Source organism: Oryzias latipes, chromosome 21, assembly GCF_053564925.1.
Source record: "Oryzias latipes strain Hd-rR chromosome 21, Olatipes_Hd-rR_3.1".
Classification (NCBI taxonomy): Eukaryota; Metazoa; Chordata; class Actinopteri; order Beloniformes; family Adrianichthyidae; genus Oryzias; species Oryzias latipes.
In genome coordinates, this window is record NC_136257.1 from 3,173,973 (window position 1) to 3,195,302 (window position 21,330).

The 21,330-nt window shown below is 41.6% G+C and overlaps 2 protein-coding genes, 1 long non-coding RNA gene and 1 pseudogene across 3 annotated transcripts; all 4 read left to right on the forward strand.

Moving 5' to 3' along the window:
• The first annotated feature begins 6,263 nt into the window (after window positions 1-6,263).
• On the forward strand, window positions 6,264-8,029 carry LOC101166668 (olfactory receptor 2T1-like). The gene has a single exon (XM_004081403.2). It carries the CDS (start codon window positions 6,264-6,266, stop codon window positions 7,215-7,217), a length of 954 nt encoding a protein of 317 aa, XP_004081451.1. The 3' UTR covers window positions 7,218-8,029.
• Window positions 8,030-8,623: 594 nt separating this feature from the next.
• Window positions 8,624-9,645, forward strand: LOC101166912 (olfactory receptor 2T1-like). The gene has a single exon (XM_020713177.2). It carries the CDS (start codon window positions 8,701-8,703, stop codon window positions 9,643-9,645), a length of 945 nt encoding a protein of 314 aa, XP_020568836.1. The 5' UTR covers window positions 8,624-8,700.
• A 4,671-nt stretch (window positions 9,646-14,316) lies between these two features.
• LOC101167155 (olfactory receptor 11A1-like) lies at window positions 14,317-15,824 on the forward strand (annotated as a pseudogene).
• A 4,127-nt stretch (window positions 15,825-19,951) lies between these two features.
• Window positions 19,952-20,312, forward strand: LOC105358779 (uncharacterized). Its single transcript, XR_002872541.2, has 2 exons — window positions 19,952-20,139; window positions 20,261-20,312. It is a non-coding gene; the product is annotated as an uncharacterized LOC105358779 (long non-coding RNA).
• The last annotated feature ends 1,018 nt before the right edge of the window (window positions 20,313-21,330 follow it).

Here is a 21,330-nt window from a genome sequence, read left to right on the forward strand (position 1 = left end):
TATGCATTGAGAATGAAATGGATGCATCTGTTAAAGCATTTATTCTAAATGTGATCAGCAGGTTTTGTGCTGTTTGGGTTTAATTTCCTTTGTGTTTGATTCACTTCGTGTTTTGTGAAAGAAGACAATAAAATATTGGAAATGGTATCAAGAAGGTTCAATAATGAAATCACATGGTTCCTAACTTTTGGGGATTGAACGTCTGGGTCCTTGTTTACATAGTTTATTGACATTTCTAGTTTGTAACAAAATATCATGCCAACTCTAAGGTTATTCTTGGAGACCATAAAATGACCAGTAGTTGTCATTTAAAGAGGAAGAACCTCTGGCCTCATGAATCCTCACTGGTCAAACATTTAAGTGGGTTAAGGAAAACTGAATGCTGTGTGGGACCGCATGCTGAAAAACTATTCTTTCTCCTTCTTTCAGATAATCAACTCAACAGACAGTAAAAGAGCACAATTGCTGCTGTGGTGTTTTTACAGATGAGTGTAATTTGAAGATAGACCAGATCTCAAAAAGCAAACCTGCTCTAAATTGTTTCAGCTTAGATAAAAACCTAAACACTTTTTTTTCCCTTTCTTTCTTTTCTTTTTTAATTTTGTTCTGTCCAACAGCTGAGCAAACAGATTAGAGCTGAAGGCCTTTTGTGTTGGACAGGTTTTACTTTCACAAAAAGAGGTTATATAGCTTCGAGAAACCAGGGTGTAGATTTGTTTAAAGCCCTTTTTGTTGTATTATTTTTTTATTTATTTGTTACATTTAGTGTGTGTGGGGAGGGAGAGGGGAAGAATGTGTGTGTGTGTGGGGGGGGGGGGGAAGAGAGTAAAAAGAAAAAAGGTGAGAAAGTGGGGGATACAAGTACTGATTTGAATAAGTTATTATTTTAAGCTGTAACAATTATACCAGATCTGCTGGAAAGACAAATATTACATCAGAGGTGAAAATCTGACACGAAGATGAGCGGAAAATATCCGTCCATCAATACACTGTGGGTTAGGAGGAGGAATGAAGCAGACAGGGAGCAGTGTGGCAGTGTGCACGTGCACGTGGGGGTGGAGATACATGCATGCTGCCGAGGTGAACCGTGTGTTCATAAGGTGAACCAGATCCCACCCACCCAGCCAGACCAGGAGAGGGGAGGAGAGACCCCCAGGCCAGGAGCCCCCCCGGCCCCAGGCAGCCCGGGAGGGGGGGAGGAGGGGATCGCCCACCCACCCAGCCAGGCGCAGAGAAGGCCCCCCTACAGGGGCCCCCTGACGCCCAAAGGCATAAGTGAACCAGGCGTCCGGCCCCAAGGCCACAGGAAACGAGCGCTTAGCCGTACCAGGCGGCAGCCATGGGGGCCACAGGGCGCCGGACACCGAGACAAGGGCCAAGGACGAAGCCAGGGCCCCGAGAACCCATGAGCCGCCCACCACCCAACCGGCGCCCCGTCTCCGCGAGCCAGCCCCGGCACCCGACCTGAGCAACCCAGAGATCGCCGCGCACCCACAGCCACCCCCCATAACCCTACACACTACAACCCTCCTCCCCCGTTATATTATCTAAGCCCCCCTCCCAAACCCCCTCAATGCCCTCCCCCATCTGTGATGGGGAGAGAAAGCCCCAGAGGATCCCAGCGAGCCAGCCCCAAGGTCCGTCTCACCCATGCACTCTCGCACACATACTCACAATCTTCTGGTTACCCCCCGCCGCAACGCAGTAACCCCCTCCGGCCGACTGACCCCCAGCGCCGCATACCCGACCATTATCGCAGCCGACCGGACACCCACAAGCCCGGCCACCCTGAGAGGACCAGGCGGGTAAAGACCGGCCGCCCCTCCCCGAAAATTGTGGGGGGGAATAGTGAAAGATGAGCACGGATGTTTCACCGTGCCCCCCTCCACCAGACACTCCCCACAAGGCCCTAGATGAATCAGGGTGTCTAATATGCAAGCAAAAGCGGGATGGAGGGCGGGCGCCGACGCGACCCCAGAGAGAGACACCCCCAGTAAGCCCCGCCAGCATAACCCACCCATCCAGTTCCCGGAGCCCTATGTGCCTGTGTGCAACATTTGTTTGGGTGAGAGCGGGGAGAAGCAGGCGGATGGGCACAACTCGAAGAAGAAGGCTCCCCTGAGGGACCGGCCCCCCAGCCGGCCGCGGTAGGCGCCCCCCCTCCCAGGGCGGCCAGGCAGTCAGGAGGCGGCAAGCCAGCCGCAGATGGAGGCCATAGCCTCGTAGCGCCCGAGAGACAGCCAGCAAGGAAGGGACCCGGTGCTTAAACGGAGGGGCAGGGGGTCCAGCCCCACCATTCATGCCCTGACCTCCCTAAGGACTAGCACACCGCCCCCCCCAGGCCCCCCCTACAAAAAAAAAAAAAAATACATAATAACAATAATAAATAGATAAATAAATAAAAAAAAAAATATATATATATATATATTTATATATATATATATATATATATATATATATATATATATATAATAAAATAATAATATTAAAATAAACCCCTGCTGTGAATGCAACGTCGACCCCTGGGAGGCCAGGCCATGCGCCAACTACTGGCCACGGGCGAAACACCGGCCGCGGGCAGACGACCCCAGGCCCCAGAACCCCAAGCCCCCCCACCCCAGCCCCCGCCACGGTGACCAGCCACCCAGCACGGCACCCGGCCGCCGTTCCCGGTCAGCCGCACCGCCTACCCTGCGCCCAGAGGGCACCAGCCCAGGAACCCCTGCCAATTTGCCGGCAGAGTGCGCGCCCCCAACCCCCCACCCCCCGAGCAACCAGAGCCCCGAGCTCCGAGCTCGAGAAGGGCAGGCCCGGCAGAGCCCACCAACCCAAACCCACCCCGGCCCACCCAACCAGCCAGGACCCCGCTCAAACCTTCACCATCCCATTCCTACTAGGTGATGTGACTAATCAGCTGGAGCCAGAGTCCGAAGCCGACAGGTTTTTTGTGGAGGACATTATCTCTAAACTAATATGCTCTGACATGAGGTTTCTGTGGTGGTTGATGCTAAGATTATTTTTAGATTTCCAGTTTAGGAGGATAGTTTTCTTTGCGATACATACAGCGGTGAGAACCATATAAGCCTTGTTAGATTCTATATTGATGTTATTCAGGTCACCTAGTAAGCAGAATTTGGGGCATGCAGAAATCTTATGATTAAACCATATTGATGAGTCCTCACAGACCTTGTGCCAGAATGATTGGACAGGTGGACATAACCATAGGGCAGTGTTCCCCAACCACCGGGCCGTTACCGTTACCGGGAAATTTTGGCACCGGGACGCACAGAAAGAAAAAATAATTTCCATTTTATTGTTTTTTTTTTTCGAAAAAACGTTTTATTTTGAAAAGTGACCGGGTTATCTCTGTTACATCCATCACACTTAACGCACGTCAAAGTCGCGACACCAAACAAACTTATTTTGAAGGGATGTTTAAACATTACCATAGCATCCAGAGTGTGTCGCATTTGGTTGGGGTAGAAACGATGTGGCTCATCCTCATGTGATGTTCTGTTGTTGGTGTGACATTACGAGGACACCGCTAATAAAGTGGCACATGACTACACAGTGGATTTACGTTCATTATCATTATTATTACTAAAGAGAAAATACCACCCCCAGTCCACGGTAAACGTGCCCCCCCCCCCCCCCCCCCACACACACACACACACACCGGTCCGCGGTAAACGTGCCTTGCGTTGCACCTCAACACCCCACCCCCCACGGTCCGCGGTAAACGTGTCTTGCGTTGTACCGGTCCGCGGTGAGAAATTGTCACCGCCATAGGGCATGCAAATAGTCGTCTATGTTGTTACCTGTGCACTGTGTGCATACAGCAGACTGATTGAGACCCATTTTAAATAACCTCTGTCTGGTGTAGTGAATTCTGTGGAGAATCTTGTACTGAATAAGTTGCAGATTGGGACTTTTAGTCATATTAAAGGCATTCAAACAGATTAAAGGCATTCAAACATTAAACTCTTAAGTCGTGCATCATCATGCTGCAACATGAGGTGATGTTGTTGGCCCCACGTTGCAAGGATCTGTACACAATTCTTGGAAGCTGAAAACATCCCAGTTCTTGCATGGCCAGCATACTCACCGGACATGTCCCCCATTGAGCATGTTTGGGATGCTCTGGATCGGCGTTTACGACAGCGTGTTCCAGTTCCTTCCAATATCCAGCAACTTCGCACAGCCATTGAAGAAGAGTGGACCAACATTCCACAGGCCACAATAGACAACCTGATCAACTCTTTGCGAAGGAGATGTGTCGCACTTCATGAGGCAAATGGTGGTCACACCAGATACTGACTGGTTGTCTGAGGCCCCTGACCCCTCAATAAAACAAAACTGAAGATTTCAGAGGCCAGTCTAAGGCACACCTGTGCAATAATCATGCTGTCTAATCAGCATCTTGATATGGCACACCTGCGAGGTGGGATGGATTGTCTTGGCAAAGGAGAAGTGCTGACTATCACAGATTTAGACAGATTTGTAAACAATATTTCAGAGAACTGGTTATTTTGTGTATGTGGAAAATGTTTCACATCTTTGAGTTCATACCATAAAAAATGGGAGCAATAACAAAAGTGTTGCGTTTATATTTTTGGTCTGTGTATCTTTGTCAAAAATGACACCCATGTTTCTAAGGCTGGGTTTGACAGCCTGGCCAAGAGAACCCAAATGCTGCTTAATCCCTGGCATTGATAGCATCATCAGGGGCAATAACTAGTGTTTCTGTTTTCTCTGAGTTTAGCTGCAAAGAGTTTTTACAGAGCCATTGTTTTATCCGCATCAAGCAGTTCATTAGAGAATCCAGCTAAAAAAGGGGCTTAAAAACCAGAACCAGTTGAGGTGGCTTGGGCATTTAGTTCGGATGCCTCCTCGATGCCTCCCTGGGGAGATGTTCCGGGGATGTCCCACTGGGCAGAGGCCCCGGGGAAGACCCAGGACACGCTGGAGAAACCAAGTCTCTCGGCTGCCCTTGGAACGCCTTGGAGTCCCCCCAGAAAAGCTGGAGGAAGTGGCCAGGGAGAGGGCAGTTTGGGCAACTTTACCTAGACTGCGGCCCCCACAAACCGTTCCCAGATGAGTGGAAGAAGATGGGTGGATGCATTCAATACAATATTATATATACATCCCAAAATCACAACAGTTGTCTTAATGGGCTTCATACCGGTAAAGTAAACATAATATCTTAAGGATCATAACTACAAAGAATTCAAGAGGAAAATTCTAAACTGAACTAATTAAACAGACTAAACTGGATGAATGGATGGTGTGTCTAAATATATCATTATACCATTATGATTTTAGGATTTGTTGTTAAATTAAGCAAAGCAACAGACATTGCTTTTTACTATTTAAATTGGAACTTGACAGAAACAAATTGTATGTTACTATGTCTAAAGAATTAAATAACACTTCTTTCTTTTAAAACTTTTTTTTATGTGAAATGATTTGTCGATTCTGCTCTCCTGTCCCAAATAATTGTATAATATCCCTTGTGCTATCCTAGGCACTTTAACATTGGGAGTTGGGTCATCTAGACCCACTAGACAGTGCTCTGAACCTTTTTTCGTCAATGATTTGTGATCTTCACTGGTGTCCATGGATTACATGAAATCCTCTCCACCTTTATCCACCTTTGTCATGGTAGGGAGAACACGTCAATGGTTATCCTGACCCCATAGGACAGCACAAGGATTAAATGATGGTGATTAAATACACAGTATGTGAATTTTCACATACCCAGTAAAAAGACAATCATAAGGCAAATATTCACCCACAATGTATTAAATAGTAAAAATCACGTTTTGATCTGTAAGTCATTGATGTTGATTTTTGCACTGAGTGGTATCATTAATGATCCACAGCCCCACTTGGTACATATGGAAGTTCAACAATTTTAACTAGAAAAGTTGAAAAAAGTCATGTGCATCAGGTCTCTAGTGTTATTCTGCTTTTCTAAGTTTGTTGAGCTTTAAACAATTATAAAATCCTTACTTGGCTTTAACAATTATGTCTTTGTCAGCGAAACTACAGACTTTTTAAACTAAAAAGTTTAGAAAGGGTGGATAGACAAAGTAAACTGACAAATCTCAGCTCTCCTAATTAACTGTTGGTATGTTTTTGTCAACAAGCTAATGAGATCCATGGAGAAAAAAAAGTCAGATAAAACCCATTCAGCTGCTGGAACTCTCCACTTTGAGGTGAGGAAACCCAAAGTCCTTGTTGTGAGCGCAAGAAAGAATCAAATGATGGATAACTTTAATGTTACATTTATCACTTTTACTGGTTATGTGGATTTACAGAGTTACAGATTACTGTATTTTATCATCATGTTTATTGTATATGTTTCAATCATTTTTGGTAATTTGACCATATTCTGTCTCGTTTGCATTCACAAAAGCCTCCATGAGCCCATGTACATTTTCATTGCTGCTCTGTTGCTGAATTCTCTTCTTTTCAGCACAAATATTTATCCCAAACTTCTGATTGACTTTTTATCTGACCAACAGATCATTTCTCTTTCTTTATGTCACCTGCAGGGCTTTATTTATTACACCCTTTGTGGCGCAGAGTTCTTTTTGTTATCTGCAATGGCTTATGACAGATATGTGTCAATATGTAAGCCTCTCCGATATGCAAGCATTATGAAGAAATCCACAGTCTGTGTTCTGCTGGTTTTAGCTTGGCTCTTGCCTGCAGGTCAGCTCGTTCCATCACTTTTATTGACTAGTAGCATGAAGGTCTGTAATTTTAATTTAAATGGGATTTTCTGTAATAATGTTATCTCCAAACTGTACTGCACGGGTTCATCTTCAGCATATGTTATTTATGGAGTGTTTTTGATTCTTAATAGCGTATTTTTACCTTTGATTTTTATATTGTTTACCTACTCAAAAATCCTTTTAGTGTCCTATCGCAGCAGCATGAACGTCAGGAGAAAAGCTGCGCAGACGTGCTCGCCTCACCTGCTGGTCCTGATCAGTTTCTCCTGTCTGTGTTCTTATGACATTGTGATCGCTCGACTGCAGATAGATTTGCACAAAACTGCACGTTTTATCATGACTTTACAAGTGGTGCTGTACCATCCGCTCTTTAATCCCATTATTTATGGTGTCAAGGTGAAAAAGATCTCAGAACTCCTGAAGAGACTTTTTTTGCAAGGCAACATCAATATGTGCTTTAAAATAAACGTTTGGTAGCAGTTGTGCAGTTTGATTTTTAAATGAGAATTTACAATCTAATACAGGTTTTCAGTTAATTTCAGAATTAACTGTGGCTCGTTTCCAGACAATCCCAGTTTTGTTGGACATTAAGTTGGACATTAATTTACCTTTGAGAAAAGCTATAATCTGTCGTTACTTTTTCAACTTTGTGTCATGTTTGCATTTTTTGTAAAGTGTAATGTAATAATTAGGATTTTTCAAAAATGTATTGTTATTTTTCTTTGAATGTTGACTCTTATATGGGTACATTATTGGTTGGCTATTACCTGGTAAATAAATTCTTTGAAGCAGTGAAATCTATGTAGCCCTCCAGGTGCCAGTGGTTAAAAGGAAAATATTTAAAAAAAAATGATGTGCACGGATTGCTAGGCTATGCGCACGGATTGATCAGTTGTGCTTGTACTGTTGCGCAATCGTGCGTGCGTGCACATTGCATGTCTGAGCAGAGCAGCTGGACTCGTAGCTTCGTGTTTGCAGGCAGGGGGGGTGCTTTGTTACAGTGTGTGCAATGGAGGAGGCTTCGTACCGCCGTCTGTCTGCCTGCTCTGCGTGAGCGGCCTGCCGGACTCAGAAGAACCGTGTCTCCCGTGAGATTTGTATCTCCAGACAAAAGACAATCATGTAAATTTGTGTTACCAGTCGGGTCCAGTCAAAATAAAGGCTGGTGTTGTTCAAGTTTAAGTTCATGCACGGCTAAATGTTGTTAGCACCTATTAACCTAATCCTAACCTTTCTTTCGGGTCAGTTCGGCTAAGAAAAAGCACTGGCTGCATGGATTTAAAAAACTAAAAGCAAGCCAGTACTTAATAATAATCAAAACAATAATAAAAGCCCATTTTGAAGATCATCTCGTTCTATGTCGGAGCCTTGTTCACAACGGGACTCCATTTTCTTTTTCTATGTATCCAGATCAATCACTATCTTACATGTCATCGGACCAACGTACAGCCAATCAAATAGTGTGACGTCATCATTAGCTTGCAGGCCGTATTCGGGGCTTGATGTCTGTCAAGTCAAAATAGCTTCCTGTCCCTAAATGAACTCGGGTTTTATCCCGTGGCTTTGCCTAAAACTATTTAAACCTGAGGATTTCTTTTGAATAGACTCGGCAAAATGTTGTTTTGCACTTTTTATGTCTCTTCATATAAAAATCATGAATAAAATACAGCTGTTTATAGATTTTTTTTCTTCTACTGTGTTCTTCTTTTTTATGATTGGGGGGTAAATAAAGTAAAATGATTCACTTAACTTTTTGCAGATGTAAAACATCAACATAACATCAGAGATTCAAAGTCTCCAGGACATAATTGGTCTGTTGTCATTTTTGTCAACAAGTTAATGAGATCCATGGAGAAAAAAAGGGTCACATAAAACTGATACAGCTATAGAGACTCTCCACTTTGAGGTGAAGAAACCCAAAGTCTTTTGTTGTGAGCGTGAGAATCATTGCATTTTTTTGATGGATGACTTAAACGTAACATATATAACTTTTGCAGGGCATGTGGAATTGCAGAGTTACAGATCACTGTATTTTATCATCATGTTTATTGTATATGTTTCAATCATTTTTGGTAATTTGACCATATTCTGTCTTGTTTGCATTCACAAAAGCCTCCATGAGCCCATGTACATTTTCATTGCTGCTCTGTTGCTAAATTCTCTTCTTTTCAGTACAAATATTTACCCCAAACTTCTGATTGACTTTTTATCTGACCAACAGATCATTTCTCTTTCTTTATGTCACCTGCAGAGCTTTATTTATTACACCCTGTGTGGCGCAGAGTTCTTTTTGTTATCTGCAATGGCTTATGACAGGTATGTGTCAATATGTAAGCCTCTGCAATATGCAAGCATTATGAAGAAATCCACAGTCTGTGTTCTGCTGGTTTTAGCTTGGCTCTTGCCTGCAGGTCAGCTCGTTCCATCACTTTTCTTGATAAGCAACTTAAGAATTTGTCACTTTTCTTTGAAAGGAATTTTTTGCAATAATGGAATTTCTAAACTATACTGCATGAACTCAGAAACAACTTATGTTGTTTATGGTGTCCTTATTATCGTTACGACCATTTTTGTTCCCATGATTTTTATATTGTTTACCTACTCAAAAATCCTTTTAGTGTCCTATCGCAGCAGCGTGAACGTCAGGAGAAAAGCTGCGCAGACGTGCTCGCCTCACCTGCTGGTCCTGATCAGTTTCTCCTGTCTGTGTTCTTATGACATTGTTATCGCTCGACTGCAGATAGATTTGCACAAAACTGCACGTTTTATCATGACTTTACAAGTGGTGCTGTACCATCCGCTCTTTAATCCCATTATTTATGGTGTCAAGGTGAAAAAGATCTCAGAACTCCTGAAGAGACTTTTCATTTACATCAGGATATGTTACAAAACAAACGTTGGATAGATACTCAACTTAATTTCTTCTTTATGGAAACTTTTTCTGAAACATCTGAAAATTGTAAATAAATTTAGACTTTAATTTATATCACTATTGTTTACTTAATGAAGAGTATTTAATAATTCTAGTTATATATCAGCATTAGTACTTAGCCTTTTTTTGTACATGTTTAACAATTGATGTTTATGTGTTTCAATGTGTCATTACTAACAGTTTGAATGACGTTAATAACTTCTGTGCTCTGCCTCTCATGTTTTAATAGGCAAACAACTAAAAGAACATTATTTACTGATTATTTTTTTATGGTGCTGTAAAATTGACATAAAATGGTAAATGTAATGTGAGAGTCCTAAAAATGACCACTTCACATTTTTATCAACATGATATCTGTCTTGCAGTTGAATCATAGCAACTGGATTTTAAATCTTTTGCCTTGAACCTTTCATCCAAGAAGCTTCATCAGTCTGAGTGGAGGTGGCTTCAGGCCACATTTACATCCTCTGGGTGGGACACTTACATTCCTGCCAATGGATGACCCGTTAAAGAGAAACAAAGCAGACGGAAACCCCTTGCATCTCGTAATCCCCCCCCTATCCCCCTCATAGGGCATTGGGTGTGGTCCGGCTGGAGTTTTGGTCTTTTTTTGGGACTAATGAATGTGCAGCATGATAAAAAGGAGACAACTGTGTTTGAGGTCTTGACTGTAGATAAAGATGACTGGCTGGGTAGCTCGGTTGGTAAGGTAGAAAACTAGGGTTCCATTCCTGGAGGGGGATGAACAATGGTCCTGTGGGCAATCACCATATCAATGCCGAGTAATTAACATCACTCAGTGAGGGCCCTTAAGCAAGACCCTTAATGCTACTGCCTCCCGAGTGCAGTCCGGCTGCAGCTCACCACTCCCCCAGAGGATGGGTCAAATGCGGAGCGCAAATTTCCCTTCATGGGATAAATACAGTAAAAAAAAAAAAGTCCAGCAAAGTGAAGCCAATTCAGTCGCCGTTTTTCCACATTACCGGCGCCGCCATTTGGAGCCAGACGACAGTGATTGGTCCGAGTTGGTCTGAGTTGAAGTTTCTATGGCAACTACGGTTGCCAATCAGGAGTGAGCGTGTTCGGGGCCAGCAGGCACCACATGTTTGTACTGAGACATCTGATTGGTCAGTTTATAACTTAAACAAATTGTGATAAAGAAAAAATATCATGAAAGAAATGTTGTTTAATGTTTAATCTGACAAATAGAATGACTGAGTTTTGGCTCTTTAGTTTTCAATATAAATCGATAGGATTTGGGCTTCTTGGAGCCAACTTCCTGTTAGGAATGCCGCGGGGGGGGGGCAGTCTATGATCTGAGGCCTCCCCCTCTGCTGAGGGAAGGGTTATTCAGTTGTACATGTATTGCTTCTCTTTTAAACCAAATGTCTTATCTGTCAAGAATGTGCACTCTGTTATCTGCGCCTCTGCCTTTTATTGGGAATAAATACAGAAACTCGCCCTGGGGGTCGTTTCTTCTGCGCTGATACATCCTCTTGGCTATTTTGTTTCTCCAATGTACAGCTCTGAGCATTCTTGCACAGGACTCCATGAAATACTTTGCTTCTGTTTTTCTGTGAGTGTAGAGTCTTTGGGCTTAACCCGCTTTTGCTGCAGTGTATTGTTAGGTTAGCCTGTCTGCATTCACACAAAGCACCCCCCCCCCCCCCCCGATACGGGGCTGAGCGTGGAATCAGTCGTTTACTCTTTTTACTATCTCTGTGTATGTAGACAGGGAACACCCCTGCTGCAATGTAATCTGCCTAATTTTACTGCTCACTGATCGGTCAGCAATGCATGCCGCTTGACACCCAGAGCTCCACACAACTGATTGATTATTTTACAAACCAAGTTTTTGTTACTCACTTTTTTATCAACCAACCCGATTAGGCCAGTGGAGGGCTACCTCAACACCTGCTGTCTGCTAATTTGATCCACCCACCTTGCTCTCTGCAACAGGTTCCAGCTGGGATTTGAACCAGCGCGCCGAGAGAGTGTAACGAGAAAGTGCTGACCATTACACCACCGCACAGCGCAGTAAATGTTGTCTAATCTAAAATTTGAAATGCCTGGGTTGAGTCATGAATCTCAACTGTTGAGGATGTCACCAAAAAATAAAACGTCTTTATTTCAGTTCTATTCAAAACAAATCGAATTAAGTGTCCTAAACTTTAATTTCCAAAGGTGTTATTTTTCCACTTTTTCAGAGTAGAAAAACACGCCTTTCCTAGGCATGCTAACGTATAGAGGTCATCTGGAACCCACAAGCCGGTACTCTTATTTTTATTTCAACATAAAATGACACAATGACAAAATTCTGTCCACCATTGTCATGGTAGGGATGACACGTCAATGTCAGGGTGGGGTCATCTGGACCCCACAAGATAGCACATTTTTTTTGAAAACACTTATAATAATGGATTGGATTTGTCTGCGCTTTTCAAGACACCCAAAGTGCTTACATTGTGTCCATTATTCATTCACTCCTCATTCATACTTGGTGATGGCTACGCTGGTTGTAGCCACAGCTGCCCTGGGGCAGACTGACAGAGGCGTGGCTGCCATTTCACGCCTACGGCCCCTCTGACCATCACCGGGATCATACATGCGCATTCACACACCAGTGGAGCCACACTGGAGGCAAGGAGGGTGAAGTGTCTTGCCCAAGGACACAACAACATTTTGGCTGGTGGGAGCGGGGATCGAACCGCCAACCCTTCGATCATTAGACGACCCGCTCAACCACCTGAGCCACTGTCGCCCCTCCATTGTACGAGGCTCACTTGTAAGAACACAATTTATTATATTTATATAAAGACTTCATAATTATTAAGATAATGTGACAAAAACAAGTTCTTTGAAAGCCATGCTGATTGATAGTTGTGAATCTTTAGGAGACCGTTGTCCTCGGTTGGAGGTGAGACCGTCATCACTCCCCACTCCCTGATTAGCTCTTAGGTGTTAATAAACTGAGTAAAAGTGGCTTGTTCTGTTTTGGTTTTAGGAGACTGTTGTAGATTGATGGAAGGTTATATCTAATGCCACCATTCGTTTGTAGTGAGGGTTTCTTTAGACAAAATCAACTTCCTTTACTCCTCCCTTAAACCATAAGTGGCAAGAAAGAGTGGTGTGGAAACAAAGCCACCTTGGAAAAGAGAACCAGGGAACGCAGAGGCAGTCTTTTTGACTGGGTCATGGAGATACTACAATGTAGGCCGAGACATGGTTCCAGTTATATACTTTTTTGAATTTCATATTAAAAAGTAGAATAAAAAAACAGACAGAGAAGGGAAAATTGAGGAAGAGGCCCGCTAGGGCCGAGGCGTACCAACACAGCGCTTAGCGGTCACAAGTGTAGGGGGAAAAAAAGGCTACATTAAAACAAAACGCCCCACTCAGTGACATGAACACAAAGAAAGGAAATGGGGTCCACTTCGGGGAACACCATCGTTGCCAGACATGCTCTGCTCCAAGCAGTTGGCCCTATAAATGGGAGTGAATAAGAAATTGCTCCCTTCAGAAAACAGGTACCATTGGTCATGCCACCATCATCCCCATCTATTTCACGTTTTCTCTTTATCCAATATTCTTTTTTTTCTTTGCTTGATAATATGCAACTATGCAAAAAGGCAAATACCTCATTGGGGGTGTGATTGTACAAGTTTGCCACTTTCCACTTCTTTTTAAGCAATAAATTTTACTCTACTTGACCTTAGTTAATAATCTCTAAATTTAATTATTGTAATGGGACCTAATGTTTGCATTATTGTAAAAAAAAATATTTATGACTCTAAGTAATTACACTCACTTACATTCACGTTAATTTGTCTCTGTTTTAAATCAATGCATTCCCTTATCTGTATTGAGTTTGATACATCTGTGTGATTTTTTTTTCTATTGTCTACAATCAATGCTCAAAATAAAACAATACATTAAAATCAATCAAACTACTGTATTAAATACCTTATGAAAGTGTTTAGATGTCCTTCCTAATTTGGCATCAAATCTTAGTTTGCATTTACATGCAGACCCCCTGCTCCTTGTAATTTCTCCAAAGGGATGCCAGTCCTCATTTTAATTCTTGTACATTTTATGAATTTCACATTAATTTCAAATTTTTCACCAAAAATGGAATAATGAATAAACAAATGTATATGTCTGAGTCTTCTTTTTGAAATCAATCCGTTCAGTAACAGAGTGTTACAATCAGGACTAGCACAGGACTCTTTACAGAGTATAGGCTTTCCCTTTTTTTATTGTTTAAGTTAACTCCTGCAGGTTGAAGGCCTCATAAAACAAGCCTGGTTCTGGATTTCTGAGTTCTGAAGAGCCAAATGAATAAGTTCATTTTTAAATAGACCCTATCCTCTGTGATATCCCTGGATCCCAAACAATAGCCACCAGTTCTTGTTCTATTTTAGCCTAAGTCTCTCTCCTTCTGACATCCGTGTCTTGGAGCACCAGGATTGGGCAGAATAACTGCTGACGTGCAAAGCAGATACAGATAAAAATCCAAGTGGGAGATAAGAGAACCTGTAGATCTTTTGAACTGCTTTGAGCAACAGCTTTAAGAGATTTGAGAAAGCTACTGTCAGCAAGACATAAGGAATGGGAACATTTTTTTTTCAAGCTTAAGATCTTTTTTCTTTACTTTATTATGAATAGGGTTATAAATACAACCTATATAACTCTTGATGGTTATGTGGAAATACGACGATATAAGTGGCTTTACTTCATAGTTCTGTTGACAGCGTATGTGTTGATTATTTGCAGCAATTTTTCCATTGTGTGCATTATTGTTTTGTATAAAGAACTCAACAAACCCATGTATATTATAATTGCAGCTTTGTTAGTGAACTCTGTTTTTTTCAGCACTAATATCTACCCAAAGCTTTTGATTGACTTCTTGTCTGAAAAACAGGTCACATCTTATCCATTTTGTCTTATGCAGTTGTATATGTTTTAGTCTTTAAGTTTTTCAGAGCTCTTACTGCTGGCGATTATGGCTTTTGACAGGTATGTGGCTATATGTAAGCCCCTACGTTATCCAACTATCATGAGGCAAGCAACTGTAAGAACTTTACTGGTTTTAGCTTGGCTTGTGCCTGCCTGTCATTTTGCAGTACAGACTGCAGTAAATGTGAACTTAAAACTCTGCCGATTAACAGTGAAAGCCGTTTTTTGCAATAACGGCTTCACTGCTTTGTACTGCGCCTTTCCAAAGATTATTTCTATTTATGGTATAATGACTATAACAAATATTGGGATCTGTCCACTGATTTTTGTACTTTTTTCCTATACAAAGATACTAATAGTTTCTTGCAAGAGTTGTGGAAAAGTCAGGAAAAAAGCTGCACAAACATGTTTGCCTCATTTGCTGGTTTTATTTAACTTTTCTCTACTTATTGTTTACCATGGTGTTGTGGTTAGAGTGGCATCTGATTTACCAAATACATTAAATTTTATAATGACAATACAAATAATAACATGCCATCCGCTTTTTAATCCATTTATTTATGGCCTGAAAATAAATGCCATAAATAAATATGTCAAAATGTGGTTCACTAGGAAAAACCAAAGTTAGGTTATTTTATGATGAAGGTTTTTATTTAATTTTATTTTCTTTTTTTCTCCCCTGACATTGGAATTGTTTGTGCTGAGGTTGTCCTCTATCATCTGTTTGTAGTCCATTTTGGCCTGTCGGATGCCTCTCTTCCGGTTGGCTCTGGCAGAGCAGTATAGGTTCCTGTCATCGGACCTGAAGGCTGTGTTACTCTCCCGCAACAGTCGCTGGACCTCTCTGGTCATCCAGGGTTTTTGGTTTGGATTCACTCGGATGCACTTGTCCACAGTAACAGTGTCTGTGCAGTGGTTGATGCTGGAATAATGTATATAAGTTATCTCATATTTGCTTTTTTATGTATCACCTAGACATACAGTATATAGGTCATTTAATCATGTTCGCAGAAGTGTCTGTGTCCAAATCTGTTTCACAGGGAGGTGGAGGTGACACCCTTGGGAGAAGGTGATTATCTTTTGAATTCTCTCCAGCATTCTCCTGGGAACCTGTGTTAGCTGTGTCTAGAATAAAACGAAGAACGTTCTGTGTTAGTTTATCTGTGTGAAAAGGCTTTGCAGGTTTTTTGTTGCCATTAAACACATGATAGAGGGTAAACCATAACATAAACCCCGAAGTCCAGCTCTTAGTGTGCGACATAGATACTCAACAAAGCTGGTCTGTACCTGCTACAGTCTGGGTGATAAGCTCCCTGTTCAGAATGTAGAACCTACTGGCGATCCGCAGGACCATAACCTCCTAGTTCATGAGGTAGATATACGATACATCGACTAAGTAAACGCTTTATCAGCCCCCTCATCCCAGACAAAATATAGCTTAACTGAGGTTATTCAATGAAGGGGTGCAGAAGTTGTTTACATCCATAAGGAACATTACACTCAAGAACTGCTAAATAGCCGGCTCAGCAACTTCTTTTTCCTCTGAGGGAACTGTTTCCAAAAATGCAGAGAGCAGCTCATCTTCCGTGAATTTGATTCCCAAACAGTTTGAAAGAAACTGCTTGGGTAGAGCAATTGGAAAGTACTTTGTTAAGTTGTTGTAGCCAAGGACCATGACTTTGGCTATGTTTTTCCCAAATATCCTTCTTGTTACCGGTATTTTAATCATGTTTCCAGAGGTGCACTTCATGACAAAGGTTTCCCAGTACTCACTAAGTGCATCGAGCAGAACTCCAGCAATGTCTTCACCTTTTCAGTAGCACCATTGGGCTAGACCATCTCAATCTCCAGGACCACTTATTAACAGAGACAAGTCCATTACTGAAGGCAGCATTTAGTTCTTGGAAAACATTTCCCTTTTGAAGCCTAAGCCTAGTGGTTTTTGGTGGTTGGCAAGGTTCCTGAACTGCTACTGAACTTTCCACCTGAACCGGGTCCATTGTTGGAGTGTCATCAAGGTCATAAAAGTCATCTGAAAGGAAAGCACGTCCAACCACTACCTCTTCGTCTTATGAGACTGATGCCTGCGCTGCAAAAATTACATCCTCTTTTTTATCCATGTCATGCTCTGCTGATAAGCAAAAAACAATTGCAAGGTTTTCTATATTGGTATCTATATTGGTATATCTATATACAGTATATAATATTTATATTGTTATCAGTGTGTTGTAATGTTTCTTGCATCAAAGGAGTTCCTTGTACAGTTGTTTCTGTATGAGCAGTTTGTTCAGATGCATGTTCAGCCTCATGTTCAAAGGCCCACACATTTTCTTATCCAATATTGTAGGCACAAGCAATCTCTTTGTCATTTAACACTGTTTCCTTCTTTTTGGATGAAAAATACAATCGTAGCTTCTAGCTTTTCACTTCTCATATTGCTGACCCAAAATGGTCATTATTGGATCAAGCTCTTCCTCTGTGAAATCCCAAATACTCAAATAAAAACATCCACATCTTCAAGCCTGCTTTTTCCAATTGAGAAAAAAAGTTATTTGCCAGTTTCTAATAGTTGTGCCATTGTGGCTGTCTTTAATGCTTTCGAATGTGTGTTACCCCCTCCTCTTGTCTCTCAAACCTCAACAAGATGGCCCTCCACATCTTCAAAAAGCCCCATTGGAAAAGAGCGCTTGTTTTTCAATGCATTTAGGTCATTCCTTTTTGTGTTTCAGTGGCAGTGAAGGTTTTTACGGGGAGGGGTCTCTGACCCTTCGCCCAACCCTCCTCCTATACCCGGGCTTGGGACCAGCAAGAGATTCCAAAGAAACCCACTGGCGGAGTTAGCAATTGAGTTACCAGACAGTTTTTCTTGACGCTGTTTTCTGTGACTTCAGTTTGCATTTGACTTTTGGTTGGGCTTTGACATTAGACTGGTTGTTGCCTTTGAAACAGATGAGGTCCCCTCCAGAACAGCCACTTCTCTTCTACAGTATTGTCGTATTGCTATTCGATCACCAACTTTGGGCACGAATATCATTAATTGCTCATCTGTCATTTGATTGACAGCATGGCAGACAATCTGTAAAATAAAAATTATAGATATAGTACATTTGGGGGCAGTGGATGAGGCAATGGAAAAAAAACATACACTGTCAAGGTAAACAATGGATCGACCCAGTTTCCTTTTAACAGACACGATAGGGGGTGTGCAGTTACAGGCGCAGTTACAATCAAAATACGAGTGTAACCCACATGTTTAATTTGCACTGTCCTTTTACGCTGTCGTACACACGCTTTCAGGAAGTATCGCAAGATTTCAGAACGTAATTTCAGAACGGGATGTGACAGAGACAACTTCCGTGTATGTTTCATTATAAATTAGTGGCGGGGATATTTATCAGACGACATACGTTCGGGAGTTAACGGCGAAATCCTTGCTGTACAACGCCCTGCACCATTGATCCTTTGAATTGTTCTCACGCTTTTCTCATGCTTTAACTGGCCAGGTTTTTCCACCCAGGAAAATCCTCCTTCCTTCTGCTGATGGGAGCCAGCTGAGTCCATCTGGACCAAATGCCCAACAGTCCCTACTGACGCAGTAGGACAACAAATCCACACTAACACTCCAACAATAACTCCTACCAAGCAACAAGCTGCGAGATAGTATTCGAAAGGTGCCTTTATTATTGTTATGATTATTATTGAATTCATGTTCTCTTATAGTTCTTTTAATCTGTGCACCCATTGCTTTATTATTGACAGAACGGACCCGGAAGGGCAACATTTAGGCGTGCTGACAAAAATTTCAGCCACGGCTGAACTTAAACTGGAGTAACGAGCGGATTGTGACAACATGTCTTTATAAAAATGACAAAGAATATTGTCAGACACAATTTATGGGGGAAAACTCCTTTAGGTTACAAAAGGGAACGTGAAATGAAAATACGTAGAGCCCAAGCAGATGTCAACGCTACGTAGTTTGTCCAAGTGGGGTTACCGTAGTGTGACGTCATACTCAGTCGAAAGGACCCCGAACGGAAGTTCCAGGCCGAAAGGTTATGGTACCTACACCGTATTTTGTGATTTGTGCAAAGGCGATACTGCATTAGGACATGTATTGTCTCTGGATATTATATGTATCACTTGTTTGATAAGTGCCTTGCCTAACAATTTATGTGTACAAGATACTTCAAAAGCACATATATTTGAGAGTTTGCTCTGCACTTATATTTTCCCACAAATTTTTAAAAACAGGTGTGAAAAGTATTGACAAGTCAACCCAAGTTTGATTAAGATATACAGTAATATCCTCATTGCTTCATCAAAGGTAATAAATACAATGGCACTTCGGGCATACAACAAATTTTGTCATTTTCAACAGCCAATTTCTTCCTGAGCATGTATCAAGTGGCAGGAAAGTCTTTTGTGATGTTTTGTAAAACAGTATCTCATATTATACCAAAAAAAAACCATAAGAAACCTTTTAAAAAACTTTAGGATCGTTTTTGGTAAGAAATCAATGATAACTGCTGCTCTGTTTAGTGTTTTCAGGGAGTGGGTGAAGAAAGTTTATTTTTTTTAACTTTATTGTTCAAAATGTAAGTACAGCCAAGAGAGCAAACATATTACATGCATTTTACACAAAAACATTCAGGTTTCCACAACTTTCATACAAACATACAGCTTTCTTAAGGCTTTCAGAGATTTAACTGAGATACATTTCAATTTGTTTGATTTACACGGGGGGGGGGGGGGGGGGGGGGGGATAGAAGATGAATAGAATTAGCATTTATGAATATACAATTTGCCAAATATAATGATAAAATTAATTATTAGTTTTTATTTGAGTCCAAGTTTTTATTATAAAACCCAAAAATTGTATATTCGAATTTCAGAGTGAAGTTGGGGTGAATATGATTACTGATAAATTGTAAACACTTCTTCCAAAAAAATTCTAATTTCAGTACAATTCCAAAAAAGAAGATTAATTGCTTTTGGATGTTCTTTGCAAAAGGCACAAATCAATTTTTTAATGTATCTTAGCATGAATTGATTAGTGGGGTAAATTTTGTGAATGATTTTAAAAGAAACTTCTTTCATTTTTTATTTTATTTATCATAGATTTTTGGGTCACACTCCAGCCCTTTCTCCAAATGCTGCCGGGAACAAAACGTCTTCAGTAGTTTCGAAGCCGCAAAATAACACGAGGAGAACGAACGGCCGTGACGTCTTACCCGAGCTCCAGTAAAGTGAAATTTGATTGGTCACGTTCTGCAACGCGACCAATCAGTTGTCAAGTTACAGCGCTCCGCGCCGCCATGACGCAGTCTGTTTGAAAACAATGGCGGCACGGAGCGTTAGGTCCGAAGATGAAGACGGAAAAAAAGAATAAAAGTTGACCGTAGGAGACATGGACACCCTCTAGTAAGCGAGGCCGACCGCGTCCTCACAGCGAAAAGACCTCAGAGGATCCGGGAGTTGGCGGCAGTGACCCGGCCGAGCCGATAAGTTCAGGTAAAACTTTTGATCTAAATGGGCATGTTATATTCTGGGCTTGGAGGCTACGGGGTTATATTTAACCAATTCCGGGGCTATTTTAAATAGCAAAAAAACCCACATCCTTCCCTTTTTTCAGGAAAAGAGTCTTCATCTGAAGCGATTGAAACATAATCACAGAGGCTGGACGACGTGGAAAAAACCTATGAGGTGCCGTGTAGGACATTATTCAGAATTAGCATTCATAAACACATATAAAATCTCTCACACACACTAGTGAAATGCTTGTATACATACAACTGAAAATGTATTCATTCACATACACATGTGAAATCTCTCACATACACATGTGAAATGCTCTCACACACACTACTGAAAATGCTCTCACACACACTACTGAAAATGCTCTCACACACACTACTGAAAATGCTCTCACACACACTACTGAAAATGCTCTCACACACACATGTGAAAATGCTCTCACATACACATGTGAAAATTTCAATAGAAACGGAAGGCATTTCAGTAGAAACAACGTTTTTTTTTTTACTTTATTGTTAGAAACGAAGTTGGTCGACTGAAGGCATTTCAGTGGAAATGAACCTGTGTCCGAATTCCTGCCCTGATCCCTAACTACTAAAACCCTATATAGTGCAGAACTATATGTAGTTCTCTGAATTTAAAAGCAATTCAGACACCCGTGCTCAGTACTTTTTTCTTTTGGGTGTTGTTCATAACGCGCTTGACACGGAAACAAAGTGGCGCATTACCGCCACCACCTGGTCTGGAGGCGAACTACTCCTATTTAACGCGGAGAATGACACTTATTTGTCAGAGTAAAAACATAATAAATATGAACATTTTACAAAGACTATTTATGAATCTGCTGTGTTCTGATCATGGAAAACGTGACTGATTTATAAATAATTAAATTACAAACACGTTGGTGTTGATTTAATGTATTTGTTCATAAATAAACCCCCAAGTTATTTTTTCATGCCAATATTTATTTTGTTTTTGTGCCGCTGAACGATTAACGGGCTCTTGCAAGGAGGCATTTTTTTCTGTAGTTTTCTTACACCTTACTGAAAATGGCTTTGAAAATGAATCTGTCCGTGTTCCTGGCAATAATTCAACCGTTTTTCGTGAGATCAAACTGAAAACGAGCAGATATGCAGCATCACAGGATGGCAAGGACAAGCAGACATC